General features: G+C 43.8%; 1 protein-coding gene across 3 annotated transcripts in view; it reads right to left on the reverse strand.

Annotated features, from left to right (window-relative positions):
* Positions 1–8,985: 8,985 nt before the first annotated feature.
* trim44 (tripartite motif containing 44) overlaps positions 8,986–16,411 on the reverse strand; it is a 56,884-nt gene continuing 49,458 nt past the window's right edge. For all 3 annotated transcript variants that reach the window (XM_053426077.1, XM_053426076.1, XM_053426078.1), the window contains exon 6: positions 8,986–10,438. In XM_053426077.1, the coding sequence (XP_053282052.1) occupies positions 10,354–10,438 (85 nt within the window). In that variant the 3' untranslated portion in view covers positions 8,986–10,353. The remainder of the gene's footprint in view (positions 10,439–16,411) is intronic.

The following is a 16,411-nucleotide window of genomic DNA, read 5'->3' on the forward strand; positions in this document are numbered from 1 at the left end:
AGAACAATTACCACCAATGGATGCTCGTTTAACCAGCCCCGCCGTTTTATTATCATTATCTTAATGGCAACTCATACATCACGGTTAACAATCCCCATTCTCCGAGTTTTGCCCCCCCCCCCCCCCCCGCGTGACAAGGTGGGCGCAGGGTTAAACGGGCGTGATTTGCGGCCAGATGCTCAAAGCGTCATCTTAAAGGGAAAGCGGAGGACCGAGAGGAGACTTCATCCGCTCGGTTGTACACAAAAGCTTTCACGAGGAGGAGAGTCTGTCCAGATTATGACTCGAGTGCAGAGTGAATAAACAGATAGGTCTTCTCAGCGAGGGCGTTCACATGGAGTCTCTTCCCCCATTATCTGCCACGCGGGGGGACGTGGTAACTCAGATAGAGTGGTCACATCTTAAGTGGTTATGTGCATTTTCAGAGAGACCGACCTTTGCAGGCGACAAAGTGGATGTGTGAGGAGGCCGGAGACGGAAGCAGGGAGAGAGCTGCCTGTGCAACTTTGTGTTTATACGAAAATCGTGCAAGTGCATTCACAGAGGGGCTTTTGATATGCCAGCCACAGGTAGAGCTTGAAAGGCCACTCTGCAATAGCCCGGCACCCACTTTGAGGTCCTTCTGTGCACTGGGAGACCCTGCAGGGCACTCGGAGGGTTGGTTAAAATTGGAACACATTCATCTCAATCCCCCCGCTTGCCAGCCCTAATGGACGCTCGCCTGTTTCAGAGAGACAATGAAGCCCAAAAGACAGAAAGACAGGATTTCCTGTGGCGTTTGTGGACATGAATGAAAAATACAAACACGTCTAATCCCTTTGTGCTGCCGCGTGTGCTGTACGTGATTCAAATTCAACGACAGCATCTTCTTAGCCCCTGAAACCCGGAGCCTACTTCCCACCGTTGTTTCGCAGCAGCCCTGAAGTATCAGTTCACTGCTATCAATTCAGGGAATAGAATTACTTTTCATTCTGCTCCATCTCCACTCTGTCTGCCATTTGTAATGTCCCATATCCCATTTCCTCCACTGAAAAAAAAAGATGCATCAGTGGTTTACAGGAGCGTGGCTGCCCATGGCTGCAGTGTATTGAATAAACCTGATGCTGAAGCTCGTCGAGTGTACTTGTATTTATGCTTCATCCTCACATCATAATACGTTTCCTCTCTGAAGCAGCGGCAGAATCATCTGCCTTCATGCTTTGTTTGCACTTTTTATTTCCCCTGTTCTCAAGCTTTTCAAACTGCACCTCAGTTCACCGGCCTTTTATTACGTTTCCCTCTGCCTCCGATGTATTTCCTTTTATTTCTGCAGTAAAAAAATCTGCCCTCGAGACCACACACATATATCGTTCTGTCTCACAGAGCAGAAGCAAATTCAAAACATTAACACATTGAAATATGCATTCGGCAAATTCCCTGCTCCAGTTTAAGAGAAATCCATTGAATAAAAGTGTGATTTCCCTTGATGGAATAAAAAATTCACAATTTCCCTTTCTTTCTGTCGAATTTCTCCTCTTTTAGCTTATACGTCTGTTTGTTATTTTACTCTAGTGAGGAGATGTCTACCAGGAGACCGTGGGCTACACATTATCCATCCGGAAAGACTACACAACATTGTCGTATTATGATTGTGGTCTCTCAGCAACACTATCCTCATTCCAGGGCAGAGGAAGTGTTGATGTTGCTGTGGAGGCAGAAAGTTCAGTCTCCCCTCGTGTTGAATAGAGGTCATTAGCACATCAGCCGAAATACCTGCAAGTGTTGTTTGTACGTGACAGTGCCTGGGAGAGGAGGTGGAGCAACACCAAAGAAGTGAGAGACGCATCAACAGGAAACAGAGAGGTGAGAAGAGGCTTAACGGTTTCAGATAAAACAATATAGTATGTCTCCGTTTTATGGTTCGGGTTAGGGGCTTCAGGGCTTAGGGTTTTATATTCATCTGAGAGGGAAATAAAACAATGTGGGAAAGAAATTCAATTTGTTTTTTGAAAAGGCATTAAAGAGCATGTTAGTTAGTCTTATCATCACTGCATCAAATTAGGATCTGATATTTAAGCTGCTTGTCATCTCGGCTAAGTAGTCACCACGGGGAGTCTGCAGAGGAAACATTCAGTGGAGGCGGGGAGAACAAGGACAGACGGTAATACAACATGTCAGTGAAGAACTTACTGGAGAAAATCCTGTTTACTGTGCAAAGGCTCACTGATATTGGTTTTCGTCCTGGCTGAAGGAAATAGCTTTTTAAATATCTGTCGTTTCTCTGTCTCAAACTTAAGGACATTCAGAATCGCAGGGCTCCTCATAAAGAAAGCTCGCTTCTGTAAAAAAATGTCTGGTATCACAATTGATCTGTAAATGATCAGTTATCATCAGTCTTCAAAAAACAAATGTGTTATAAGATTGAAACAAAAAATGCTCTGCTGTTAGTTCTTGATAATTTTTGCTCTACAATCAAAACAAATCTTAGAATGAGCAGTTTCTCATTCTCACAACCACATGAAAGTATATTTCTTTCGTCCGCAATGAAGGGAATGATTTCCCACAGATTTCTATTAAACTCGGAGGAAGGATGGGTCGTGATTTCACCTTGTTGCCTTTAAGCACTGACTAATCAGGGCACTCCCACAAAACGTCCACCTGTATAAACAGCCACTGTCTGGTACAGGCCATGAACCTGAGTCATATCAAGCTAACAAAGCAAACACAGACTCTGCTGAAACTAATCACCGATATGTTCCTGACTTCCTCTCTCTCAAACTAACTCTTACTCCGTGGACGGTTGTTTGCCAAATCTGTCCTGGTTTACTTTGGTGTACTTAACTGTCATAGTGTCCAAAAGAGTATGTGATTTTTTTTACATACTTTCTTTGTGGGGTGAGAATGGTGAGGATATACTTTTACACTTTAAATGTTAAAGACAGGTATCCTGGGATTGAATTAACTGATAAAATAAATGTTTCCAACATTCCTAGTAATCCTGGCAGTGGCTTCTGAAAACCTGAAGTTGAGCATTTCTTTTCTGTTACGCTTCATTAATCACAGGGAGGAAACTGTCCTCCGGATCTGACCCCGGAACACTCTTTAGCAGCAGTGGTCAGCTGTGTTGCAGCTCAAAGGAACCAAATCCTGTCCTGAGGCCAGTGCATTAGTCAAGGGCAAGGCTAGGTACGTTTCTTCCTAATACCTTGTTATTTAAGGAGTCCTTTAATACGGACACATCCCAGTCGGCCCATGTGAGGTTCAGACCAGGGGCTGTCTTACTGTGAAGACACATTGCTAACCACTCATCTGACTAAATCTCATTTACATTACTGGGTGATATTATCTCAGAATCCCAATCTCAGAATTTCAACATGTCGAGAAAAATTCTGCAAGATATACTGTCTGTATTTAACAGATCCAAGGCAGCCTTTTAAATAAATCAAACTGTGTCATTCTGGATGTTTTATATATAGACGGTCAAAGGATCTCACTGGTTTTCCCCCAAACTCTGCTTTTGATTTATTTAGGATAATTTGCAGGGTAGAAGCTCTGGTCTTTTCCCGGATCAGCCTGATAAATGGGGGCCGCTGACACTAAGCTACTTACCGCTGGAAAGCTATTTGTACAACAGCAGGCGGTTAAATCTCGTGGACGGGTCGGCAGGATCTACAACTTATGCACAACGAGGGCGTCTGATCTCGCTGCGTCAGAATCGTGAGAAACAAATAAACTGAATGGATGGGTCCCTGTCTCTTTTAAATTGCTTTTAATCACATGCTATGCCCCGAGTGAGCTGTCGCCGGAGTATATCACCGAGCCCCTGACACCCGACTCCTCTGAACAGATCCTCAGACCTGTGAGTCGGCGTTTCCTACATGTTCCCAGTTCAAAAAAATGTGATAGAGCCTCCGTGATACTGGTTCCTTGTCTCTGAAACCCCCTTCCACTGGCCATCAGGTTAGCTGACTCAATTTCTGCCATTAAATCTCATTTTAGAATTTACGTTCATGGATTTTTTATAGCAGCTTCTCGTCTGCGCATGAAGATGAACGACGCATCACAACCGCCCACTTTCAGAAGTGAAGCCAAAGAACCCCGGATATGGAACGGTGCCATCTCCCCCCGGTGATGTCATTTGGAGCCAGGGTCTGACGAGTAGCGATCTAGGAAGGGAGCTGTGGTATCGACGTCTCGCCAAAACATGCACTCGACCAATCGCAAATCAGGCTCAGCTGTCAATCATGACGATTCATCCCTTTCTATAGCATCAAACAAGCATTTGAACTGAAACTTTTCAGAAGAATTTCAACTTAAACATACATCAGTGTGACAAAAAGTACCCTTGTTGTGTAGACTGACTTTTTAGTTTAGTCTGTATCCCTTCCACTATTATCAAGGAGGTGTTTATGACCTATACTGCAGCAAGCCAGCAGGGGGCGAACGAAATGCTTTGGCTTCACTTTTCTCTTTTTACAGTCTATGTCATGATCTCTTCTATTTCATCCTAGAGGGTTTTATCTTTTCTTTTCTTTCATTTACAGTTTTCCAATTATGAGTAGGATGATATAATTGAATATTGAATATTAAATGTGTATTGTTATAATTGTTATCATTTTTATAAAGTGTAGCTGTTTTAATTTAAAGGTTTTCCAGCCACCGGTGAGCTACACAAGCAAAACATTTGACAGCGCCACAGTCAAACCTGATGAAGACAGCAATACAAGTTTGACTGTAGACTCTGTCCCTGATAAAGCTACTAAAGCCATCCATCTCATCAAACATGGAAGCTTGTATCTAATCTCACAGCCTTGGGGCAAACCCGGAGGCCAGACGGCCGCACCCTTCCTCTCCTCAGGCCAGGCCAGAGCAATTACTACTGCTGCTTCACACACAGACCTGTGTCACAGACGCAATTAACAAGCTCCGGAGGAGCCTGGGCAGGCAGAGAGGGACAGACTGTGTACACAGCATGAATGATGAGAGGCATGAGGAGGGACGGGGAGGCTGGAAGAGATGGAGGGGAAAACAAGAGTGGATCGAATCAGGCTGCCGGGGCTTTGGTGAACGGTTAGTGTGGGTGGATGGAAAACTTTAGTGAAAGCAAACTTGTTTCAATCTTTTTTTGACACAGATGACGATATATTTCTATCATTAAAAACTAATATCATGTGTTGCTATTACATTGTAGACACAGTCTTCTCTTCAGTGTAACTCTGGGCAGAGATTTGGGAGCGTGAGCCAGCAAACGCTTTGCCGCCCACTTCTCTGCATTCTACATTCATCCCTGTTGTGAGGATGATTCATCTTAGTTGTGACAGAGGGTGTATAATGTGTTAAAGCTCCTAAAAGCAACAGCAGTGAGTGTTATCGAGGCCCGATGTTTTTTTTTATTCAGAGGCACGTTCCAATGTCAGCTGCAGGGAAACAGAGCGCCACGGAATCTCTCTGCTGCATCAGGATCGGTCCAGGATCTCTATTACCTTACATGTGACCAATTTTTATCTCTCGTCCTTGTGAGTTGAAATGTGAACTCTAATCCTCATTGTAAACCCTGGCATGCCCTCATCTGCTGCTCTTTAAATTCCGGCATCCCCTCAGTCTCTTCCCTCGCCACTCTGCAGTTCCTTGGCTTGCCGGAGTAGGATGATCCGACAGGAAATGATTGTGCAGAGGTTAGAGCCAGAGGAACTGAGATGTCTTTGCTGACTCTGGGATGTAGGAGTGATGGAGGCTGTCGAGGGGAGAGATGGATTCTCTGGCCCCTCGTGTCTCCACCGAGTCGTTGTTCATGAGCTTGAGCTGCCAGGAAGTCTGTACCTGCCTCCTCTGACAGAAGCCTCCTGTCAGTCAGTCTGGGCTGGTCCACAAACTGTATCACCACCTCCTCAGCCGGGATGAGAATATGGCCCCGTACACACCATGGTATTAACATGTGGTTTTTGTGATCCGGTCAGAAGTTGACTGCTCAAAATAAAGGTTTGAACACACTCTGATCAATCCGATCACGCCAGACCACATTCTGCGGTGTTCTTCGAAGACTCTGTAAAAACAACGCAACTTGGTCTTTGTAAACAGAAATGATGTACGTGTTTATTTGCATGTACGGCGGGGAAGTGCTATCTGATCACGAGAAGCATGTGGGACAACATGGTAAAAGCCGGTGTGAATATACACACTCAGAGCTGTCCACTTGTGATCAGATCCCACAAACCACTTTACAATACCAGGTGAGTAGGTGCCTTTTACTTGTGTATACATAGCTTGTATGCTTTACCTTTAGCCCTTTGTTGAACAAGATAAATTAAATGAGTTAGCGGCTAGCTTAATTAAAAATCTAGCTTGGAGACAAGCTGTGAGTTGTTAAAATGCAAAGAACAAATTTAGAGCTGACCTTCTTGAGTCAAGAAGTAATTAATATTGGTGTGTGTGTCTTTTTTTTTTATCAAGCCAGCGCTATGAAAAAGAATTAACATCTAGCTAAAGGTAAAAGCCAGCTTGGCAAAAAGAGCTGCAAGTTTGTGACTGAAAACACAAACAACAAATTCCAAGAAGACGTCCTTGGGTCCTTGGGTCCTTGGGTCGTCTATTTGGTTGCATGCAGCTTTTTTAATCATCTATTTTATATCCTTGGTTGGTGTTTTGAAGTCCCAGTCTTTTTCTTTGCCCTCATGCTAATTTTAACCACACTGCCATTTCCCATTTTTTATCCATAATGCATTGCAAACACATCACAAAGGCACATAACTACACCACAGAGGATAAAAGTGTTAAATTCAACCGCGATACAATCTCGCAGTCCTCATAACGCAATGTGTGATAGTGTAAAAGTCATCTCTGGTTTCAGTTCAGTGAGATGTTGATCCCAACGCAAACAGAGGAAAATAGAAAAATCCGGGGCTATATCCCTTTATTTTGTCTGTGTGTGTAAGAGTGAGTGTGTGTGTGTGTGTGTGTGTGTGTGTGTGTGTGTGTGTGTGTGTGTGTGTGTGTGTGTGTGTGTGTGTGTCTGAAGAAGCTAGAGGGAGAGCTGAATAAGAAAGTGTATTTACTGTGGGACGAGCCATACATTCTTTTGAATGGTACAATAACATGCAATCTGGAACGGAGCTGTGGGTCTCTGCAAATAAAATGTCATTTTTCACAGGCTAATGCACAGCCTCACAAATTCTTTGAAGCAAACACAAATAGACATACACATCCCACAAATTTTGGTTTCTCTTGCAGCTCTTGAAGTCAAACAAACAGAATCATTAAGGCGTCTCATGGTGGGCTGCTGTGTGGTGGAGCCGTTCCATTACTGTGGAACCAGAGCCCCCGACTGTCTTTTAAACGATGGCAGAGAGAAATAGGCTCTATTAAAAGGCAGCAATCAAAGCTCCATCACCACTAGCAGGCGTGTCACGTAGCTAATTCAATCTCACAACCCGTGGAGCAATTAATTCACGTCAATCCAACTGCACAAATAGTCTCTTTTTGCCAATCAGCCGGAGAAGAGGTCTTACAGCTGAGCTTGTGTTTACTGGCGCATCCTTGTGACTCAGTGAAGTGAACCTGGAAGAACAGGTGTAATTGGGTGTGGGGGAAAAAAACAGGGGGAACCTCGTGGTGCACCGGGCTAAATGAGATCAGACAATCTTTTCCCCTCCATTTCCTCCCCCGACAACCGGCGCACTGTCCCCTACCTCGGGGTTTGTTATTTTTTCTCTGATCTGTTTGGGCTCGCCGACAGATGACAGGATAATGATTATTCGCTGAAACCAGCCGCTCTCTCCGCGCCACAGCTTGTATCTGGCTGTGCCCCTTCACAACTACACAATGTCGTTTTATTTCTTCACTTCAAATACCGGCTTTGAAATCATTCTGATGGTACACAAGCATAATAGGAGGAACGGGAAATGCTTGGAACTTGATTATGCTCTGGTGTACCGTGCAGGAACATTTGCGAGATTGCTCAAAGCGTTAGTCTCACACCAACAACCGGTGCCAGCGCTCTGAGCAAGAGTTAGCTGCTAACTAAAAGAGAAAGCCAGCTTGGTATTCAGAGTACGGACATCGTGGCAGAGCCAGCAAAGAAACTTACAAAGACATTGATGGAGGAAAGAAAGAAGAGGAGAATCGAACCGGATTTTACTCGTAGGCTAATCTCAGATCCTAGCCGCTATCGTCCGACTCAACCTTCCATTACCTGTACACTGTTTACAGACTTTCTTTTATCACAGTCAAACATCTCTCCACATCAACACAGGTGAACATGAATGTCTTGTGGACACTTGTATGACACCACACGAGCAGTATGGAGGCATGTTGTTTTTTTTTTTTTTACGTGTTTTTCTGGACTCAAACACTTCACCCACCACCTCCATCAGCACAGTGGTGAGTAGATAATGAGTGCATTTTTATTTCTGGGAGAACTTGCAGCCCCATTATTTCTGTAAAGTTACACATGCAGAGCCAGATGTGTTACCGCCCAGATGGCAATAAGCAGCAGGCTAAATGAGTTTCTGAGTCAATAAATATCTCAACGTGTACAGAATGGACATGCTGAGAAATCTCTCTCAGGTGTGAAGCCACAGAGAGGGAAAGGGAGAAAGAAAAATGAGCAGAGGTGAGACAAAGATTTTCTGATTGCGGCTGTGAGTTGATGAAAAGTGGAATCTGGCTGGGCAGGTGCTACAGGCTTGAATCTGGTCTGCATTTAAATGAGTCTTTAAAGAAGCAGAGACCCTGAGGAGTTCTCCTGCTCTGGACCCCTTTGCTCCCACACCTCCTATTCCCAGTCCTATCTGGATGGTTTGCTGCTTTGAATCTTGATGAAAGTAGAAGAAGAAATCCTCCCCTTTCTGCGTTCCCCCTTTACACTCCCTCTCCATACATTTGTCAAATGTATTTAAGGTTTTCTGATAATAGTGTCGAGGATGACTGATGGCTTTTGCTTTTGCAAGAAGGTAAATATGCAGGAATGAATTGATATATACGTAGGAATGTCATGTAAAACACCAAATATAAGAAACAGGCTGTTTATTTAGATCTCAGACAAAAATAGACAAATGGAAACAGGAGAGAGAAACATCAGACAGTCAGACTCCTGTCTGTCGTTACACTAGAATAAAGAATGATTTCAATAGGCTGTTGATTCACCAGCATTTCCCCTGGGTAGGTCTATACAGCTCTCAGTGCAACTAAGTGCAGATCTACAGTAGTGAAGTCATGTTGTTGTCAAATCCCTCTCGCGTCTGTCTTTTTTCCAACCCAGATTAGATGAAACTACACCCAGTGGTTTGACGAGCGCCTCGAACGACACACCGCAGCCTTCTCTCCTCGACTCGAACCGATGCTGAAGTGGGCGCTGTCTCAATCTAAGTGAGATTTTGAATATCAGGCAACAGAATCAATCACATTAAAACAAACTGCTGATACAGACAGATTCGCGGTGGTACATCAGGAGTGAAGGCTCCGGGCCCGGCGGGTCAAGGTAGGAAGTGTGTGTGTCGGTCTGGACGGCGATCCGTCATAAGCTGCAGATTGGCCCCAGAGTAATGGGCCTTTACATTATAGTGCACTGAAAGCTGATACTGTGAGAGTACAATTCGATTTTTACCTAACAAAGACTCAGCAACATTTACCAATCAATGTGTGGCAAAATGCACCCCCCCCCTATGTTTCTGATAATAGATCTGACAAGAACAAAAATAAATGGGCCCAAATATACGGGCATAAAGAATCCGCAGGCAGCTGAAGGCAACATTATGATGGAAAGCACCAGGGACAACATTGTAAAATAGAAAACAAAAACAATACCCAATAGATCTATATAAAATATTATCTTTGTGATTTAAGACATTGTGGCTTCTAAAAAATAAAATATTACATTTTTTACGTGTGAGAGCATCCGCAGTGTTTGTCACAGCAACTGAATCAAAATGATACTGTGAATAAATGAAGAGTGAAGTGTTCCATGTCACAGAATTTCCTTTTTTTTCCTGACATCTGTTGGGCTCAACAGACGCTCTGCTCGGCTGCCAACCCAGGCTTCCTCTCCGGCTCAGCCAGGCTCACCAGTAAAGCCCGGGATCTGACTGGCTGTGGAAATTGAGCCTGATGGTAACTGATTGCGCATAAGTTGTGCGCCTCAATTAAAGAAAGTTAGTAGCTAGTGGGGAATTAAAAAAGGTTTGAGAGTCATCAATATTTGTCACAGCAGCCTCCTTCAAGGTCAGGCCACTGCCAGCAGGCAGCGGGGAGGGCTGGGGCGGTGATGGGGAGACGGCTGACAGAGCGAGGGCCAAGGCTGACAGCTCGGCCGGGCTGACGGCTGGCTGAGGCAGACGCTGAAGGACAGGTGGATGCAGTGAACAGTCTGGAGTGCTGCTCTCAGGGGGCGTGGCCCATGGACGGTCCGGAATCATCGTCTTCAAAGTCCCGGGGATCCAGGGGGGCTGCCCTCGGCTCTGGGAACCTGGAAGAAGAGAAACAAACATAACCGTAACTAGAATGGCACAGTAGAGCAAATACCTCCAACAAGGCCCAATAGCAATAGGTTATTGATTCAAGCTGCAACACAGTTCACACATCATACCAGTTTCCTAAATGTTTCTGATTGTTTTCATTAAGATCTTATATAAATGCCTATTCTTGCAATGTTAAAGAAAAACATTTTCCTGGATCTGTACCAACACCTTCTCAAACTCTTACTGCGTAAATCAGTACAGTTGTTCTGTGTAATCTTAGAAACCAACACAAGGAAAAAACATAACTTCCTTGGTGGAGGCAAATGTATCTGATCACATCCCGTCCTGCAAATCTCTTCTTGTTTCACAAATGAACACAACCGCTCTACCCACACACACACGCCCACACACACGCCCTCCAGCATGAGCACATAACATGGTAATATAATAAACCTGTGTGAAATGTAATCAGTTTCAATCAGGCCACGTCTTAAGTAGAAATCATCCATTCTGTCGGTTTTATATTAGCAGTTCTGCGGTGACAGAGACAAAGCGAGAGCTAAACTGGAGGGACCTGTAGCAATCTGAGCCGGGGCTGATAGATTCCTTTTCACTGGAGACAGTCTACACTAATCATATGCTCTAATTGGACAATGTCGCAAAGGTGATAGAGCACCGCTCCTCCAGGAGAAGCAACTCTCTACTGCGGCTCGTCTCTATCTACCCGCCATCTTTCTCATAACGATTCCCCCCCGAAATCTACACAACCACATCCCTTTTCAATTTGACTTTTTTTGTAAACACACACTTGTTGTTTCGAAATGATGTTTAATTCAATGAGAGTCAATGCATCTCCGGAGTAAGTGCCATCATTTAATCATTCACAAGTCTCTTCCCTTCCTCTGACCTTGGGCGGCTCGTTAGCATTTATAATAAGAATTTATTGTCATGTATCTAAGCAAAAATCAACAAATAAGAGATTATTCAATTTGTATTGATGGTGTCTGACTGTTTTATGGATCACCTGAGGTTTCTGGTTTAAAACTGATATCACAGAAACTTTTAGTTCAGGGTTACGTTCGATGTTATTAATAGTTCAGCCTGTGAGCAGCAGCAACATCTGTTCAAGGCTTTGTTTACTGGTTATACATTTGACAGGAAAGTGGTTCATGTCAACCATTTAAGATCATAACAGACACTTTTTATGTCTAATTTAATGGAGAAGCACAAAGAGCTTCTGAAAAACAGAGACAGATGTGAATGGAGAGCTTCCATGAGCAGTAAGAGGAGAAAATAAGTAGTTAGCAATGATAATAAAAAGTCTGTTCTTCAGAAGGTTTTCTAAACTTCAAACAAAATTCTCATAAAAACAAAACTCCGTCAGGCTGAATGCTAACATATCTTAGTTTAGGTGGGTACCTCATGTGCACCACATATAAATCCTCATCGGTCATTAGGATACATCCTATGGGGATAATGAATGTCACTACAGTATAAAATCTCATCTATCAAATAGTTGTTGAGACAAAAATATCTGATATCGCTAAAAAATCGACGATAAACAGAAAATTCCAGTATCATAAGTCTTAACAGGTTGGTTGTCCATTTCAAATGAAACTTCTGTTATAGAGAATAAACTTGGAGACTTTTAAAACACAGAGTGTACGAACATACAGCAGCACAGACCATGTTGTATTATACATTAAGTGGTTGAATGTGGTTAACTAAGATAAGGATCACCATATGCAAGAAAATGCAGGCAATTATTCCAGGGTAAAATAATTTGTAGCTTATAATAGAGGTTAACTCTAGCCTGCTGATGGTGTGTGTGTTATCTGATGGTGATTATCTGTATGCGTGCGTGTGAATTTTTGTGAATTTGTGTGTGTGTGTGTGTGTGTGTGTGTGTGTGTGTGTGTGTGTGTGTGTGTGTGTGTGTGTGTGTGTGTGTGTGTGATTCCATCTCCTATCTCTCTGTGAAAGACACATTTCCATCCATTTCTGCCTCTCTGATGCTTCTCCCGCTCACTGGCTTTGATACTGTTCCACCTCAAACATCTCAGCTTTTCTGCCACATGCAGCACAATCTCTACTTGCTGGTTGAAACACAGCGATACTTCTCTCTCCCGGAGAATTTCTGTCTGACATACTTCTGGTGGCAGAAACAAAGAGCTGCTTCCTCCTCCTGCACCTCCTCAAGGAGCACATCACCACAACACAAACACACAACGGGGGCATCTCATCAACATGTGTACACCTAGGAGCCGAGACTTTTTAGCCTCTCGACTCCAAAATGCTTAGAGGTCAAGCTATAAACAACACTTTCAGGATTTACTAAAGCAGCGACAACAGAAAGACACAAATGAACACAACTTGGCATCAAGTAGCAACTCACTGACTGCCCAAAGAAATGACAATGTTGGACGGAGTGTACACTAACACACACACACAAATACAATTTCCCTTAAGTAAACATCTGAGACATTAATTATTCAGAAGTGTTGTTCTCATTCAAGTTCTTGGCCAAAGTTACCACCTGCCCTTTCATCCGCCACACACATTTTACGAAGCAATCAAACCGTCTAGAGCGGCACACACACACACACACACTGTTCGCTCTCTGCTGTCAGCACAGCAGCACACACACACACACACACGCACACACAAGTCTGCATCGAGCCAAAGGCCCCGACGTTCACACGCTTCCCTCCTTTCTGAGACTGAGGGGTTCAGAGGTAAAAAAAAATACTTATTTGTGTAAGGCAATTTCACCTTGCATCTCCAGTCAACCAAAACAGTCACCCTGGTGTTTGTCAAACAGAAGACGAAGAAGAAGAAGAAAAAAAAGAAGATAATACAAATACATTCATATGGCACAAAGCGAGGCCTCTACAATGGCAAATGAACTATTTATATTCAGATGGTCCCTGCTAAGCCTTAGGACACATGTATTAACTTATTTATTCCACCCGCAGGAAAAAAGGCCATTACTTGCGAGAGCGAGAGAGAGAGAGATAGAGAGAGAGAGGCAGCGACTGGAGTGGCTGGCAGAGCGAAGAGACAGAGTGGAGCTTCAACATGCAACCAAATGTCAGTGGGTGGGTGATAAATTTCCCTCCCAGTTAAAGCCCTTGCTTTGTTCCCTTTTCTAGACTGTTCATCTTCCCTGGCCTAAGTAAAAGATCACTTTGCTGCGTGTGTGTGTTCTGAAACACGACTGGGTTCCTACTGCCCATGACTTATTCATAAGCTTTAATGCAGTCGATGTATTATTGATCAGGACTGATCATTGCCTCCGCCCCTTGCTGTGACCACGGTCTGCGGACAGGGATGAGCTGAGGGCTGGAGGCTCCCTGCTGAAGAGGTCGCTGTCTGGGCGTCAGTAGAACATACCGGCAGAGCTCACTGGTGATGGATAGGCAGCAGTCAGCGTGGAGATTTGGAATATTGTGTGTGTGAGAGGCAGAAAGCAGGCGAGATAACAGAGTAGAACAAAGCTAATCCTATTAACTTCCCTTCTCTGAGCGAGACAAAAAACTTTCTCCAATAACCCTAAAATGAACCCATCACTCATGAGAGAAAACCTCTGGCTCCCCTCGAGGAAAAGGAAGTGAGGGATCGTGCACGTCGCCTGCCTCGACTTTCACTTTTGTCTCTCTGGTTCTATTCTTGTTTTGGCCTCGACCCCCCGGAGCTCTACAGGAGACGGAGGAGGGAGGCGTCCACGCCCTGATTAAGTTTGGATTCCCTGCTCTTGGCAGGGAAGCTGTAGGGCTCCTAAGTCATCATCTGGAAACACTCGCATCACGCTGTGGCAGCCTTGCAAAGCTTGATCCAGCCTCATTCCCGTATGAATAATCATACTGCTGCGGCTCGGATATGCTGGATGGGTTTTTGATGTGTGTGTCAAAAGATGAGGAGGGAAAGGAAGGAGCTAAACCAAACTGGAGGTTACTAATAGGGGAGTGAGGTTCTTATTGATTAAACAAACAGGTTGAATGAGAATAAGGCTGTGTACACAACATTGGTGGTAAGACAATTACTCCTCAGTTTGCATTTGGCTGATGCCATGTAAGTGTGCTCCATCACATAAGATGGCAGAGCCCATTTCTCAAGCCCCGGGGGCCTATGAGGTTTGCTCTAATGAGAGAGGATCCTTAATGGTTATTGATAGACCCTTACTCTTACCCTAACTCCCCCGGTGAAGCAGTGCACTCTGCCAGTACTTAATGAAGTAAAACTTGTCACCTCTGCAGGATGATTTAACACTGCAAACAGCTCCACGACAGGAGAGGACTGCGATATGGAAAAAATAGATCAAATACCGGAGTGAGAGGAGGAAAGAAATGAGTGCAGAGTCTTAATGACGCGAGGTAGGTAGAGTGATCGAAAAAAAAGCTGGTATTGATTTGTAGAATACAATCCAATTATAAAAAAGAGAAAAGTCAAAGTGTAGGTTATAATTAATGATCTGTAGAATCTAATTGGCCATTGTCCTGGAAAGGTTTACATCTGTCGCTTTCTCTCTCCCTCTCTCGCTCTCTCTCTTTCTCGTCTGCCAACCTCCTTCCTTCTCTCTATGGATTTATGTTCTTTCTTTTCATCTGAGAGCCCCGTCTAAGGATGTGTAATTTAGAAATAGCCCCTGCACACACCTTTCATTAAGAGCACCCCTGTGATCTTCCCCGCACTTTGCACGGTGATGATCCTGCCAGCTACAATTTGAGATATGGATGTGTCCTAATGAGGAGGAACGTGAAGGGAAAAAACAAGGGGGGCAAACGAGTGAGTCAAAGAAGTGGAGGACGACTTACGAAAAAGGAAAAGACGATTTATGGGATTTTGAGGAAGGTGACGAAAAAGGAGAGCAAAGGCAGGAGAGTCACAGCGTGGGCAGGAAGTGACATCATCTTGATCGGGGATTGTTGCGGAGGCTAAGACACAATGGAAAAGATGGTGTGTGAGAGTTCCTACTAAAACAGGTTGCTGGTTTGACTCCTGACCAGGCTGCTTGGACCTTGATCAGATATGATGTTTCTTTTCTCAGGTCATGTCTGTAAACTGCTGTTAACACTCTCTTTGGGTTGTACCGATAACCCAAACATATTAGGAGGGACCATTTGCTGCAGGTCATTCCTCTAAATTCCCGGTTTGCCTTTTATGTTTCAGTCCACAGAGACAAAGAAAATCTAGTTTAAAAGCTGAAAAATTATTTTATGCCACAATTTACCAGTTTTGTTTGTCATTTTACGCATTTGCACAGACAATGAAAAAAAGAAAGATTTAATGGGAGTTAAAATAAACTCAGTGGGTTGATGATTACTTTAGCAATTGATACAAGAAATTAGTCAGTTTTATTCCTCCAGGCACAAACTTTTAAACCGCTGCTTATTCTGTCCTGTCCGACCTTGATAAATCTGAGTGTTTTCCTTTGAAGAGGTTCAAACTTGGTTGACTCTAATCTTCAAGACAGGCCTTCAGGTGTTCATACTGGAGTCCGTACAGTGGGTTTTGATGTACAAGCGTTTTGAGGTAGCCCAGGGGTTTGTGCAATAAGTTTACCCTGGACAAGCCTGTTCAGAATTTATCTCAGCTTTCACAGTTGAATTGGATGACACACCGTGTAAAGTCTCCATTGTATTTGACCGTACTGGTTTCATTGTCTTCATTGACCATCACGTCCTGTGTTAACTGCATGATGTAGAATCACCATACCAGCTAACACTACAGACCTGCATCTTGTGGATAATCATGTATTACCTCGCATGCTAGCAGAGCTGTATGAATATAATACTGTTTTTGTCCACCTGTGTGTTTATGAACAGAATAACTCAACAACACATGAGCCTGATTTCCACCAAACATGGTGGGAGCAATACTTGGGAGGGTATCTCCAGAAAGATTAACTTTCGGAGCCGATTGGACAATAATACACATTTTCTAAGATATCTCCTCAAATAAATAGATAATCTAAAATTAAT

This window comes from Pleuronectes platessa, chromosome 7 (genome assembly GCF_947347685.1).
Source record: "Pleuronectes platessa chromosome 7, fPlePla1.1, whole genome shotgun sequence".
Classification (NCBI taxonomy): Eukaryota; Metazoa; Chordata; class Actinopteri; order Pleuronectiformes; family Pleuronectidae; genus Pleuronectes; species Pleuronectes platessa.